At 34.4% G+C, this 14462-nt stretch overlaps 1 protein-coding gene and 1 non-coding gene across 15 annotated transcripts in view; one reads left to right on the top strand and one right to left on the bottom strand.

Moving 5' to 3' along the window:
* Positions 1–14462, bottom strand: part of PICALM (phosphatidylinositol binding clathrin assembly protein) — a 111521-nt gene that overhangs the window by 49508 nt on the left and 47551 nt on the right. For 13 of the 14 annotated variants that reach the window (XM_036324751.1, XM_036324752.1, XM_036324753.1 and 10 more), the window contains exons 5-8: positions 7728–7821; positions 3777–3888; positions 2457–2563; positions 522–563 (exon numbers count right to left, since the gene is read on the bottom strand). In XM_036324751.1, coding sequence (XP_036180644.1) covers positions 522–563; positions 2457–2563; positions 3777–3888; positions 7728–7821 — 355 coding nt within the window. Of the gene's footprint in view, positions 1–521; positions 564–2456; positions 2564–3776; positions 3889–7727; positions 7822–9615; positions 9647–10545; positions 10655–14462 lie in introns of those variants that run through there. The other variant, XM_036324763.1, reaches the window with a different exon arrangement.
* On the top strand, positions 71–182 carry LOC118665584. Its single transcript, XR_004970687.1, has one exon. It is a non-coding gene; the product is annotated as a small nucleolar RNA SNORA27 (small nucleolar RNA).

Below are 14462 nucleotides of genomic sequence, written 5' to 3'. Positions count from 1 at the left end.
GTTTTGAGGTTTATCTCTATTTAATACTCCTACCTGAGTCAAATAGCCAAAGCAGAAGGTTTAAAACAGGAAACATAAATCCTGTATAAAATAATTATCTATCTTCAAGTGGGGCAAAGGAAATATCCTTTGAAAACAAACAAACTGGGTGTTTGTCTTATATCCTATCAGAGGAAACAAACTGGGGGAAAAAATTCTCTATCAATAGTGCACATTTTGTTTTAAAAATACCATTCTCTAAGTTCAATTCTTCCTTTTGATAATGACAGGAAAGAGATTAAAAAGAATAAACTAAAAGAATGATATAGCAGTGGCTAGCTCCACCAATATAAGAGGGGAATAGATCACCCTATATGATCATGCTAGAATAATTATCATCAATACATTAAAATATTAAAATCTGTCAAGAAAAATCACACTGATTTCCTTGTTAGCATGAGCTGAATATTATTCACTTGGTGCCTTTCACACCTACCTAACAATACATAGCAGACAGTGAACTGATATAAAAATATACTTACCTGTGAAAGGTCTGGTATATCACCTCTGTCAATTCCAACTTGCTGTAAGAAGAAGCAACATTGTATGTAATAGATAAAATTATAATAAAGATGTTATATAAATAACAACTAGAAAATGACATTTATGACTAGTTCTGTGAACACTATTTTAGATAGACTTCAGAAAAATATTTAATCTCCAAATATATCATTATTTCCAGGGACTTAGATGTTATTTGATGGCTCTAAAGTTGTAAGAGGAGGAAAACCAGAGTTTTTGGAAATTCAGTAAGACTATTAAATTACCATCTCCGTATCTTCTTAGCACCTGTACCTTGTCATAATCTGAAAAATCCATCACTTCATGATGCTATATGATAAAAACTCATGGCAAGAATGAAGGCTGACTACAAACAAGTTTCCTGCGGCATGAAAAGAGTTAAAAACAAACAAACCTGATGACAATAACTTTGTCTTCCTCAGTAAAATATGCTTTCCTAGGCAATCACCATAGAGAACAATTTTGTAAAACCTATGTTCACTCAAGTAGGCCAGTTTTATACAAATGCAAACTGGTATCTAACCAGGATATAATTATTTTCACAAAGCAATCCCAAACAGGCTTTCATGATGTTCAAGCACTAGACAATTTCCAGCAAAAGAAGATAAAAACGATTCCTATTTATTATTCTAGTACCCAAATTAAAAAACTCTTTCCCTCCCTGGGTTTATGTTTCATTTTCTAATCATTCTCTCTTCTCAAGGGCAGGCCCCAGAATGACATCAGTAGAAAAGTTGACAAAATAATTCAAACTGAGATCTTAATAGCTAATCAATAACTAATACATATGTCCCTTTCAAACACATTTAAAAATGTTACTTGTGCCTTTTTACTCCAAGAACTAAGATCTCATAATGAAATTACAATCCCAAAGACAGCATCATGAAAAAGTATTTTAGGGCAGGAGAATTTTCTTATTTCTCAGATAATATGGAACAGATGGTCTATTCCATCTCAAAGTAAGACCAGCAGATCTGGAGGTAAACAAGGACTGAAAACTTAAGTCAATAGTTATAACTATCATATACAAAGGATGTAACAGGCCAAAAGGGAAAGTTAACAAATTAAAATGTATTTAAAGAATTTACTGGAATCATAGCACAAACTTTTATTTTCTGCTTTTAATGTGACTGGCCCTACAAAAATGGGAAAAACATTAATTTCTCTGAAAGATACTTTAAATCAAAATAAACTGCAGTAAACTTTATAAAATAGCTGATTAACACCACAAAGCACATTTTTTTTCAAAGGTCTCACCATCCTGTTGTATTCATCTGCTACAGAATAAAATCACTATGGTAAATAGAGCTAAAATCACCAACTTGCTAGTTCCAATTTAACTACTTTGATATAACTATAGCCTAGCCATCTTCCAGAATTATCCTAGTAAGACATCTCTGGTGGTGACAGGTAGAGAGAGGGTAAAGAAAAACAACAAAAGCACTTTAAGACCTGACTCTGTACAAGCAAGATAACGCCTGTAAGCATTACCACAACTTTTTTGTGACAATTTCACAAAATTATTTCTTAACTAGATTGCAAAATTAGATTATTCTACTACCCATACTCATGGTTTTTATAATAACTGAAAAACAATAAATACACTAAATTCACTTCTGCAGGGTAACAAAACATTTTGAACAATGTGGCTCCAGTTACAAGTCTCACTGAAGAGACTTTAGCACTATCATTGAATAGTCTTTACCATATTTAAAACAATAAATCTTCTAAAATATATGACTAATTCCAACTATAAAAATCGCTGACACTACTGTGTGCCACCTACCTAATTTTAAATAAATTTTAAATTACCTGTCAATGTTCAGTATTGAATTAAATATACACTTATAGACAAAAAAGCAGGTAAGAAATATAGTCACTTAAAGACAGTTTACCTCTGCAACTTTGAGAAACTCTGAGATTCTTGTCATCCTGGTCAGGAACTTCTTATAGATGTCAAGACCTTCTTTGCACTGGTTCTTTTTCATATCAAAATATTTTTCTGCCAAAGGAAGATATAAAAATACTTTTACTCACATAAAATTATAACACTCAAAAAGAAATGTGGACACATTTGATATATGATATTTGCACTTTAGCACTCTTTGAAAACCAAATCCAAATCCCACTAGGAAAAACAGAGCGTTTCTAGGCAAAATAACTGCATTCCATATACAGTTAACTCCTGAACAATGCAGGGTTGTTAGGAGCACCAATTCCCATGCAATTGAAAATCTGCATATAAATTTTGACTTCCCAAAATTTTACCTACTAACAGACTGGGAAGCCTTAAGAATAACAGTCAATTAACATATATTTTGTATGTTACATCTGTTATACACTGTAGTGTTATAATAAAGTGAGCTAGAGAACAGAACATCGTAAGAGCCCTAAACGATGTTGCTCAGTGGTAACAGCATCGTCCTGAGCACTGAAAGGTCGGTCTCAGGTTCTATTTCCAGTCAAAGGCACATACCTGGGTTGCAGGTTCGCTCCCAGCCCTGAGTCAGGGCACATGTAGGAGGCAACCAGCTTCACATGGATGTTTCTCTCTCTCTCCTCCTCTTCCCCCGCCCCCCAACTTCGACTCTCTCAATGGAAAAAACTATCCTCATGTAAGGATTAACAAAACAAAAGAACAAAAAAAAGAGAGAAAATAATAAGAAAAATATATTTACTATATTTGTTGAAAAAAATACCTGTGCTGTTCAAGGATCAACCATATATCAAATACACAATAAAGCACCATATAGTCCTAAAATGCCCCAAAACACCTCATCCTTAAAAAAAAAAGTTTAATGCATTTAAAATAATTATCCATTTTAAAATTAAGTTTAGAAAAAATATCAAAAATTTTATAGTTAAAGTTCATTATGGAGTAAATTATGAAGAAATAAGATTTTTCCTGGACAGAAAATTCCAAGTTAATTTTAAAGGAATTTTTATATTTCTACAAATTATAAAACTGATAGAAGAAAACACAGATATATCTAAAAAAATAAAGTTCATTTAGCTAAACATTCTAGTTGTAAAAGTATATTTAATAACTTAGCATATGTAACAGGTATAAAATTTCTGCCCAAATAAATTGTTACAACAAATGAATATATCTCAATAAATATTTATTCAACCTTAAGTAACAACTCAGACAATATTAGTTACCCATAGGGCACAAGATAAGAAATAAAATGTCATTAAGCTACAGCAATATTTACCCAATAGGTTAATAATTCCTTCATTGTATGCTGCAAACAGTCTAATGGCATCTTTGAACAAGAGCATGAAGGCAGCATTTATTACTCCATTTGTAAGTTCATTACTATTAACCTGGGGGGACAATTAGAAAAAAAAATTAGCTGATCTTATGTTTTAAATAACAATGACTTCCTTCAAATTAAAATACAGTGAATTCATATATTTAGATGTATTAAAGAAAAAGACATTTATTTCTTGCAATTAGAGTTACAGCCAAAGAGTGCAAAAATCTTAATCAAAGAGTTTAGATGTTTGTAAAAGCCACAAGCAAACAAACATCCTACAACATTAAATTTAATTTTGAAATAAATAGTTGAGAACAAAAGTACCGTTAACTCTTGAAATTCATGGGCTATATCTCAGAAGTCTTTTAGCATAAGTTCATTTCAACATTAAATACTTCAACTTGCAAAATAAAGCCCCTTTCTAGATGGATGTTCACTTTGAGTCATGAAGGACTTACAGAATATTTTTAAACCAAAAGATATTTATTAAATGGTTACTACAATCACCAAGGCACTGAGCTAAACAAACTAGGTAGAAGATACTTTTAAATATACTAGAGGCCCGGTGCACGGGTTCATGCACTGGTGGGGTCCCTCAGCCTGGCCTGCGCCCTCTTGCAATCCGGGACCCCTCAGGAGATGTTGGACTGCCGGTTTCAACCCGATCCCCACAAGGGCTTGGGCTGGGCACTGCACCACTCCGGCGCATCCCGGTCCTGCTGTGCTCTCCAGCTGTGAGCATGGTGCCTGGTGCCGGTCAGATGAGCGGCACTCCCACTGTGGGAGTGCACTGACCACCATGGGGCAGCTCCTGTGTTGAGCGCCCCCCTGCTGGTTAGTGCATGTCATAGCGACTGGCTGAATGGTCGGTCACTTAGGGTTTTATATATATAGATATACCTTTTCTTAATATCACAGACGAACTGATCTTCAAAATAGTTATGATAATATTAATTTTATCTCATCTGGTTACTGGGAGAATTATATGATATGCTGAGTATCAAGAGCCTAGTGCAGTACCTTACACATGAATAACCAATATTTATTGTTATTGAATTATGCTGTAACAACAAAAAAATCACTTATTTATCTATCAAGAATACAAAAAATAATTTTATTTTTATCTCAAGGAATGAATCAAAAGGATAAGCCAAAGTAACTTTTAAGCTCTTTTTTAGATAACAAGGATATGTAGTACATGAAAATTAATTTGTTAGGTAGGTATATAAAAGCATAAGCACAAAGTTAAATAGTAAGCAACCAATTGGTAAATATGTGCAGAATATCTAACAAGGCTGATTTCTATTATGGAGAGAGAATCCTAATAATAAAGCAAGTAACAGATAATTCATATGACCAGTAATATGTGAAAAGAAGCTCACCTTTGCTTACCAGATAAATTAAGATATAATAATAAAATTAAGATATAATAATAAAAATAATAAGATATAATAAAATAAAATAAAAAACTATCCTTTTTTGGAGCACCAGACCAGCAGGTATCAAAATAATCAAGACCAAGGTATTACTGGATAAAAATTAAGAAAAACAGGCACCTGTTGACATGTGAATGGCTCAACCCTTTCAGAGTGTAAATTGGCAATAGTTTAAAAGTATAAATGTTTATGTCCTTTGAACCAAATTCTTTTTTTAGGCATTAACCCTACAAAATAGGTTTAAAAATGTGTAGATACACACATTATCTAACACACACACAAAATTAGTGTCCCCTCTCTTCTCTGTATCCCCCCCCCACTCCCAATAGGCATAAAAGGTAAATTGTTACATACAATGAAGTACAATACAAACACTGAAGAGAGTAATTTTATAAAGTGAAAACAAATTACACAGTTGGACCCTCTTCACTATCAAAACCAAAATATCATTCAGTAGTTACATCACTCTCTTGTGTCTTTCTAGTCTAGGGGTTAGAAAACTTTTTTTGTAAGGGCCTGTTTGTATTTTAGACTCTGAAGGCTATATAGTCACTATCACAGCTATTCAACTCTGTTATTACATCGTGATAATAGCCACATACACTATGTAACCAGTGAGCCTGGCTGTGTTCTAATAATATTATTATTGTAAACAATATTAAATTTCATAATTTTCATCTGTCAAAATACTATTTTTTAAATATTATTTTCAACCACTTATTAAACATGTAAAAATCATTCTTAGCTCACAAGCTGTACAAAAACAGGCAGCAGGTCATAGTCTGATAACCCATTCTAGACTATGAAGCACTTACAGGATTCATTTACTGAATATTTATTGAACAGTATTTATGTGTCACACACCTCTGATAATGGGGACACACAGTAGAGGTGCCTGCCCTCAAGCAACTTAAAGACTATCAACAGCAAGAATTAAAGGAAAAAATCAATTTCAGCATGAAATTGCTACGGTTCCATTCACTAACTTGCACTTACAAGCTCTAAAATAAAATGTCTTAAAATAGATTCCTCCCCCTCAAAGAAAAGACTTGAAAATACTAATATTTAATATATTACACACAAAGTTAGAAACTTGGTTCAAGTGATGGTAGTTAAAACAAAAATTCCAGAGAACACAATATCCTTGGGCAATTTCTACAAAACAGGCTGCTACAAGTCTATTTGAACTTCCTTTTATTCCTTAATAATTGAATGCTTTGAGTCCTACAAAAGTGAAATACTAAGTTGGCTATTCCTAAAGAAAATTGTCATATATTTTTTTTAAAAAATCTAAAAACCACTATCAAAAGAAAGCAGATTTTCAGATCAACCCCTTAACCTCTCCATCACTTTCTTTAGCTTGTACAGTAAGTGCTTCATATACAAGAACCCATGTATAGAAAACACGTAGGGGGAAAAAGCTACATTGTTGCTGACATGTACTAGTTAAGACCTACAACGGTTGCATCTCTACTAAACATGTAGACTTATTTTCTTGTCATTTCCTAAATGATAGAGTATAACAACTATTTACGCAGCATTATAAGTAATCTAGAGATTATTAACGTTTATGGGAGGATGTGCATAGATTATATGCAAATTCTAAGCTATCCTATATTATAAAAGCATAATATGCTAAGTGTCTGATCAGTCGACCATTCAGTTGACCGCTTGGCCAGTCGCTATGATGTGCACTGACCACCAGGGGGCAGACGCTCTGACAGGTAGGTTAGCTTGCTGCTGGGGTCTGGCAGATCAGGACTGGGAGGGCTGGACACGCCCTGGAGCCCTCCCGCAGTCTCTCCCCGGCTGGCCGGCCCCGATCGGCCCCAAATGGGAATGGGCAAGACAGCTCCGATCAGCCCCGATCACCAACCAGGCCAAGAGACCCCACCCGTGCACGAATTTGTGTACTAGGCCTCTAGTTTTATATAAGGGACTTGAGCATCTGTGAATTTTGTATCCACAGGTGGTCCTTGAATCAATCCCATATGGATACAGAAGAATGACTGTATACCTCTAATTCTAGAGCTAGAGAAGCACTACCCACGAAATCAGGGTAAATCTAAAACAATTATAAAAATGGAAAGTAAGCCCTAACCGGTTTGGCTCAGTGGATAGAGCGTCAGCCTACGGACTGACAGGTCCCAGGTTTGATTCCGGTCAAGGGCATGTACCTTGGTTGCAGGCACATCCCCAGTAGGGGGTGTGCAGGAGGCAGCTGATTGATGTTTCTCTCTCATCGATGTTTCTAACTCTCTATCCCTCTCCCTTCCTCTCTGTAAAAAATCAATAAAATATATATTTTTTTAAAAATGGAAAGTAATCTGATTTGAGCCCACATTTATAGAAAACACTTAGCCAAATAGGGTATTAGTATGAAAAATCAGAGTCTGTGAAAATAAAAACCTCAACCAATTATAACATTTTTAAAATCTTAAGTTACAAAAGATTGGTGCAATCAACTTACATTAAAATCGAGAAGGGCATCCATTTGATTTTGAATAATAGGTACAGTTTTTAGGAGTTTTTCTGTGTTCATTGTCCTCATAACTCCATCAGCCCTAAAAAAGAAACAACTGAGTTTGTTAATAAACCTACATTTCAAACTCCCATATGGTTCTCTAAACAGAGAACAAGTTGCTATAAAACATCACATATTTTTAAAGTCATTACTGAGCCTGAAATCTCAAGCATAAATCATAGAGAAAAAACAAAAACAGAAAATATGTCTATCAAGATGCTCATTTAAAACTAAAAAAAAAAGAAAAGTAAAATAAGAGAATAAAAATCAAAGTTTACATCATACCACCAGGTTTATATAATTTACTTTTTACATGAGGAAATCATCTGATCCTCACATCACACATGTGTATACCAGTAAATAGCAATTTTACTATTTTTTTAAAATTACGAATAAAATAATTGCCACAAATCACTTAATAGTCAGGATTTAATGGCGCTAGCACTTAAACTCAAGTCTATTTTATTCATTACTCAAATACCAATTGCTTGTTATACAGAAAATTATAACTAAAATCATTTTATTATAAAATAAGACAATTTTACCAAGTCATTCTAATCTGATCATTAAATAAGTGAATATTAAGAGGAATGTTTTTAATAAAATATTTTTTAAGTAGTTCCAAAAATATTCCTTTGAATATTTTAGATATTTCTTAACATAAGAGAAATATTAGCAGTACCAAATAAACTAGAATTTTACAAAACTAGTACCAAAAACTCTAGATAAAAAGTACTGAGGCTAAGATATATCACTAATACTAAGTGCTTATTATGTATCAGGCTCCACATTAAGAACTTGCTATGTTTTCCAAATCCTCACAAAAATCCTGTAGGTGGCCTGCCCCATTTTATAGGTGGTGAAATTTTAGGTTGTGGGGTTGGTTATATGACAGTCTACGGTCAGAGAACTAAACAGTGGTAGGGTCATTATATAAACCCCGCTATATTAGACTTCAAAACAGTGCTTTTTGTAACCTTTTGGCAGAGTAACAAGGCACTTTCAAAAAGTGCGCAAGCTTTCTCCAATTTATAAATAAACCATACTATAACCAGCTGCTCCAACCCTGAGTTACTCTCTTCAATCACAACCCCAGAAGCCAGGAAAGCAACAATAGAGCTTTGTGCTACACAACACTGGAATGCCTTGGGTAGGCAGCTACTGACTAGCTTTAGCCCAACAACTCTCCCCAATAAGGCTAGGTAACCTCTCAAATACTAAACTACATGGATTGGTACTAGCTGCTGGAGTTTGGAATAGGACACCATTCCCTCATTGTAACCCTTTTTTTATTGTCATCATACACTCATTTTATAAGTCATTACTTGGTCCCCTTTTCGTTCTCCCTCTCTCTCCTTGCTGAGGTCACTTTTTACTTCTGGTCACTTCCCCTCCATCACAAGAGACTTAAACTCTGCCTCAGTTTTTCTTAACTTCAACATCTACATGGATAACAAATCCAACATCCTTATCCCAAAGTGCCTTAATAGCAGTTCTTATTCCCATGGTCAGATCCTGAGTTTACTGTCCCAAAAGCCACATCAACCATCCCCCCCACCACCAAATGAAAAAAACAAAAACAAAATTCAGATACCATATCCTATAACAATAACCTTTGAACCTTCTGGCAACCTTGGTCAATTATCCCCCATGACAAAAGCTATTTGACTTCATCATAATTCAACGTACCAAACCCACTATCCACATTGTTCCCACATTTTTACTTCCTTCATCTAGTTTAGAATTCCAAATATTACTATTAAATTCCTCTGTACTCTCTTCTTCCTTTGCAGTCACCTGACAAATTCACAATCCTGGGTGAGCCAACATTTACCTCATCCATGACAGTAAGATGCAGCTGAGTCCTGGTAAAGAAAACCACAAAACTGAGCAAACTGATAAAACTATAACAAATTCATAATCAACTTCAAATGAGGACTCAGCATTGCCAGTAATTCTCTTAGCCTTCTCTTAAATTCCTCTCCTCAGTACTTATACTTCAAACTTCCTTCTCCCACCACTCCCTTCTTTGTATCCCACACCCAACACACAAACTCTCAGCATTTAACTCTCAAAATATATCATTCAGAAATAGAAAATGATAAAGAGAGATTGGCTGGTCATCTTGCCACCAAAACTACATCTATCTGGTCTATTCCTATTATAGTAGCAAAAGTATTTCTTTCTAGCAAATGTAAACACCATTCACACAGGTCCTCTGGATCCCACTCTGTCACATCCTTTAGTTGTCTTCTTCTCTAACACAGCACTGACTGTCCAACAGAACTATCTGCAGTGATGGAAATGTTCTGTATCTCCACCATTCAATATGGTAGCCACTAGCCATAAGTGGCTACTTAGCATCTGTAATGTAGCTGATGCAACAAGGGAAATGATTTTTTAAATTTGATTTTATTTTAATCAGTTTAAATTTAAATAGCCACATGTGGCAAGTAGCTAGCATATTGGACAATGCAGCTTATTAACCTTTTCTTTTATACTAGATCATTTCCATGAACATGCAAGCAAAGTTTCTAGAATCACCATTCTTCAAACAGACACACACACACACCACCACCACCACCACTAATCCCGTACTATTCCCTTGCAGAGTCAAGCATATTTCTCAAAAGAGTGGCCACTTCCTCACATTTTGTTCATTATTCAATTCATTGCATTATGAGCCCCACTCCTACCATCCAGTTCAATTTCTCCAGTTTAGGTTATCTAGGTATTCCATGTTGCTTCTCCAATGGGTACTTACCTAATATTATCTGACTAGACTTCTCAGCATCATTCAAGTTTTCTTCATTCTTGTAATATTCTACTCTCAGCATCTCTTATATAATTCCCTCTTTGTTTTCTTCCTACCTCAGGATCACTTTCCAATCTCTTTTGCTGGCTCCTCATCTTTTATCCATCCTCTAAAACAGTTGTATATCTCAAGGTTTTCTGGACCTTCTTCTCTCATTCTGAATTTATGCCCCAGGTAAGCTGTCCTTCCCAAGACAGAAATTAGCAAAATGCCATTGACATATTTATATTCCCAGACTAGAACTCTCAAGTTCCAAGTTAGTATATTAACTGCCTACTTGATATCTCAACTTGTACAAATCACTCAAAACTAGTATTTCTAAAACTAAATCCTTACTTTTTAGCACTACACCCTACCTTATACCACTCCCCAAAATCTTCCCTGTAAATAGTGCCATGTACCCTGTGACTTATGCCAGAAACTGTGGGGATATTTCTGATTCCTCCCTCTCTCACTAGCCTCCACATCATTTCTTCCCAGAGAACTTTAAATTTTTTAATTAAGAAGAATCTTAACAATTATTACCACAAATAATTCACAATCCCACATGCTTGAACATGATTCAAATCAAATGTATGACAATTCATACTCCATGCAGAGCACAGGTTCTTATGACTTTTTAAATAGATTACAATTAAATTCAGATACTTGCTTCCCAAATATAACAGCAATGGGTTAAAGGCTAATTATCCATGTCCTTATTCACATACAATATCTTGATTAATTTACACAATGTCTTGTTACTTTGAACTGTACTAATTTAGAATTCAAGATAATTCAACATAATACTACCAAATAGAATGTTAAACAAACAAATCAAAATGAAGAGTCCAATGTTTAACCAACTAAAAAGACAAATCTATGGGCAATTTACTGGATCTATTTTTCTTTTTTTCTTTTTTGGGTCTATTTTTCATTGAACCATTTAATGTACTGTTTACAAACTCATTTAGTCATCTTTTCGAAAACTATTAAACATCCACTATGTCAACGGTTCTCAACCTTCCTAATGCCACGACCCTTTTCATGTTGTGGTGGCCCCAACTTCATTGTTACAAATTGAACATAATTAAAGCATAGTGATCAATCACAAAAACAATATGTAATTATATATGTGTTTTCCGATGGTCTTAGGCGACCGCTGTGAAAGGGTCGTTCGACCCCCAAAGGGGTCGCGACCCACAGGTTGAGAACTGCTGCACTATGTTTCGGCACTCTGGAGAGTCCTAAATATATGAATATGGCACGACTATACTCTCATGGGTGTGAGCATGTTATATAAAATTTAACAACAGAAATAAGGCTTCCTCAAAGAAATGTCAGAGTGAATTCTTGAAAAATAACTAAGAATTTGTCAGAATACAAAAAAGGGCTTTATAAAGGAGTATAGTTGGCCTTGAACAATGCAGGGGGGTTAGGGAACATAACTTGTACTTCAGTACTAGTGGGGACTGGCTCTACGACACACATCCCTGCCATGAATACCAAAATCTACAGACACTAAACTCCCTTATATAAAACCTAATTAAAATACAAGCAAAGGACTTGAACAGACATTTTTCCAAAGATATACAAATGGCCAATAAAGACATAAAAAGACACTTAACATTATTACCCATCAGGGAAATGCGAACCAAAAAAATCATAATGATATACTACTATATACCCACTAGGATGACTATAATAATAATAAAAAAATAACAAGTATTGACAAGAATGTGTGGAAATTGAATCCACATATATTGCTGGTAGGAACATAAAACAGATCAATTGCTTTAAAAACAAAATGAAACAGTTTGGCAGTTCCTCAAGAAGCTAAACGTAAGAGTTACCATATAACCCAGCAATTCCACTCCTAGAAACATACCCAAGAGAACTGAAAAGATTCCACGGAAAAACTTTTTCACCAATGCTCATAGCAGCACTAATCCTAATAGCCAAAAAGTAGAAACCATTCAAAGGTCCATCAGCTAATGAAAACAAAATGCAGTATAATCCATACAACTGAATATGATTAAGCCATAAGTACTGATCCATCCTAAAACAAGGATGCTAAAACTTAATACATTAGGCTAAGTCAAAGAAGCCTGACACAAAAAGCCACATATTACATGATTCCAGCAGGGAAGAAGAAGAAAAAAAAAAAAGACATAGGAACCATAAAAAAGAACCAGTCAGAAATGAAAATACAATAACTGAAATGAAAAATACACTAGAAGGAATCAACACCAGATTAGATGAAGCACAGAATCGAATCAGTAATTTGGAAGTCAAGGTAGAAAAACCACCCAATCAGAGCAGCAAAAACAAAAAAGAATTTTTCTAAAATGAGGATTTTTAATGAACCTATGGGACAATATCAAGTGTAACAGTTGCATCATAGATGTACCAGGACGAGAAGAGAAAGAGCAAGGGATTAAGAATCTATTTGAAGACATAATGACTGAAAACTTTCCTAACCTAGTAAAGGAAAAAGACACACAAGTCCAAGGAAGCTCAATACAAGTTCAAGAAGCTGATAAGAGTACCCCACAAGATGGAACCCAAAGAGGCCCACACCAAGACACATCATACTTAAAATGCAAAATGTTAAAGACAAGGATAGAATCTTAAAAGCAATAAGAGAAAAGCAGCTAGTTACCTAAAAGGAAATGCTAATCAGATTGCCAGCTGATTTCACAACAGAAACTTTGCAGGCAAAAAATATTCAGTGATTAAAACCAAGGACCCACAACCAAGATTACTCTATCCAGCATGGCTATCATTTAGAATTGAAGGTCAGATAAAAGAGCTTCCCTGACAAGAAAGAGCTAACGGAGTTCATCGCCATCAAACAAGCAATACAAGATATGTTAAAGGGACTTCTTTAAAGAAAAAGATAAAAAATATGAATAATAAAATGGCAATAACTACATATCTATCAACAATTACTTTAAATGCAATGGATTAAATGCTCCAATCAAAAGACATACAGTGGCTGAAGAGATAAGAAAACAAGACCCTTACACATACTGTGTACAAGAGACTCACTTCAGATAGAAAGGTATACAGACTGAAAGTAAAGGGATGGAAAAAGATATTTCATAAAAATGGAATAAAAAGAGCTGAGATAGTAATACTTGTATCAGACAAAATAAGACTTTAAAACAAAGGCTACAAGAGACAAAGAAGGGCTCAGGAATTCCACTTCTGGGTATTTTTCTGAAGTAATCCAAAACACTAAATCAGAAAGACATATGCATCCAATTTGTTCATTACAACATTACTTACTATACCCAAAATATGGAAGCAACTTAAGAGTCCATCAACAAATGTATGTATGGATAAAGTAGTGGTGCATATATACAATGAAATATGATTCAGCCAAAAAAAAAAAAAAAAGGAATGAACTCTTGCCATCTGAAACAACATGGATGTACCTTGAGGGTATTGTGCTTAGTGAAATAAATTAGAGAAAGACAAATGCCAGATAATTTCACTTATATGTGAAATCTAAAAAAATTTTTAAAAATAAATGAATAAGTAGAACAGAAACAGATTCATAGATACAGAGAACATTTTAATGATTGCCAGATCAGAGGGGTGTTGGGAGGGGTGGGTGAGTGAAAAAGATGAAGGGATTTAGAAGTACAAACTGGTAGTTAGAGAATAGCGATGGTGATGTAAGGTATAGCATAGGGAACATAAAGTAGTTGTATCAGGGTGATCACTTTGTAAGTTATAGAAATGCCTAATCACTGGTTTGTACACCTGAAACTAACATAATATTGTATGTCAACTGTAATTAAAAATAAAAATAATTAAAAAATGTTGTTTTCAGATATGATAGTAATGATGTTGGACAACTTTGTAAATATACTAAAAAC

This window comes from Myotis myotis, unplaced genomic scaffold (assembly GCF_014108235.1).
Source record: "Myotis myotis isolate mMyoMyo1 unplaced genomic scaffold, mMyoMyo1.p scaffold_m19_p_10, whole genome shotgun sequence".
Classification (NCBI taxonomy): domain Eukaryota; kingdom Metazoa; phylum Chordata; class Mammalia; order Chiroptera; family Vespertilionidae; genus Myotis; species Myotis myotis.
This window is presented reverse-complemented; position numbering and strand designations above follow the sequence as displayed.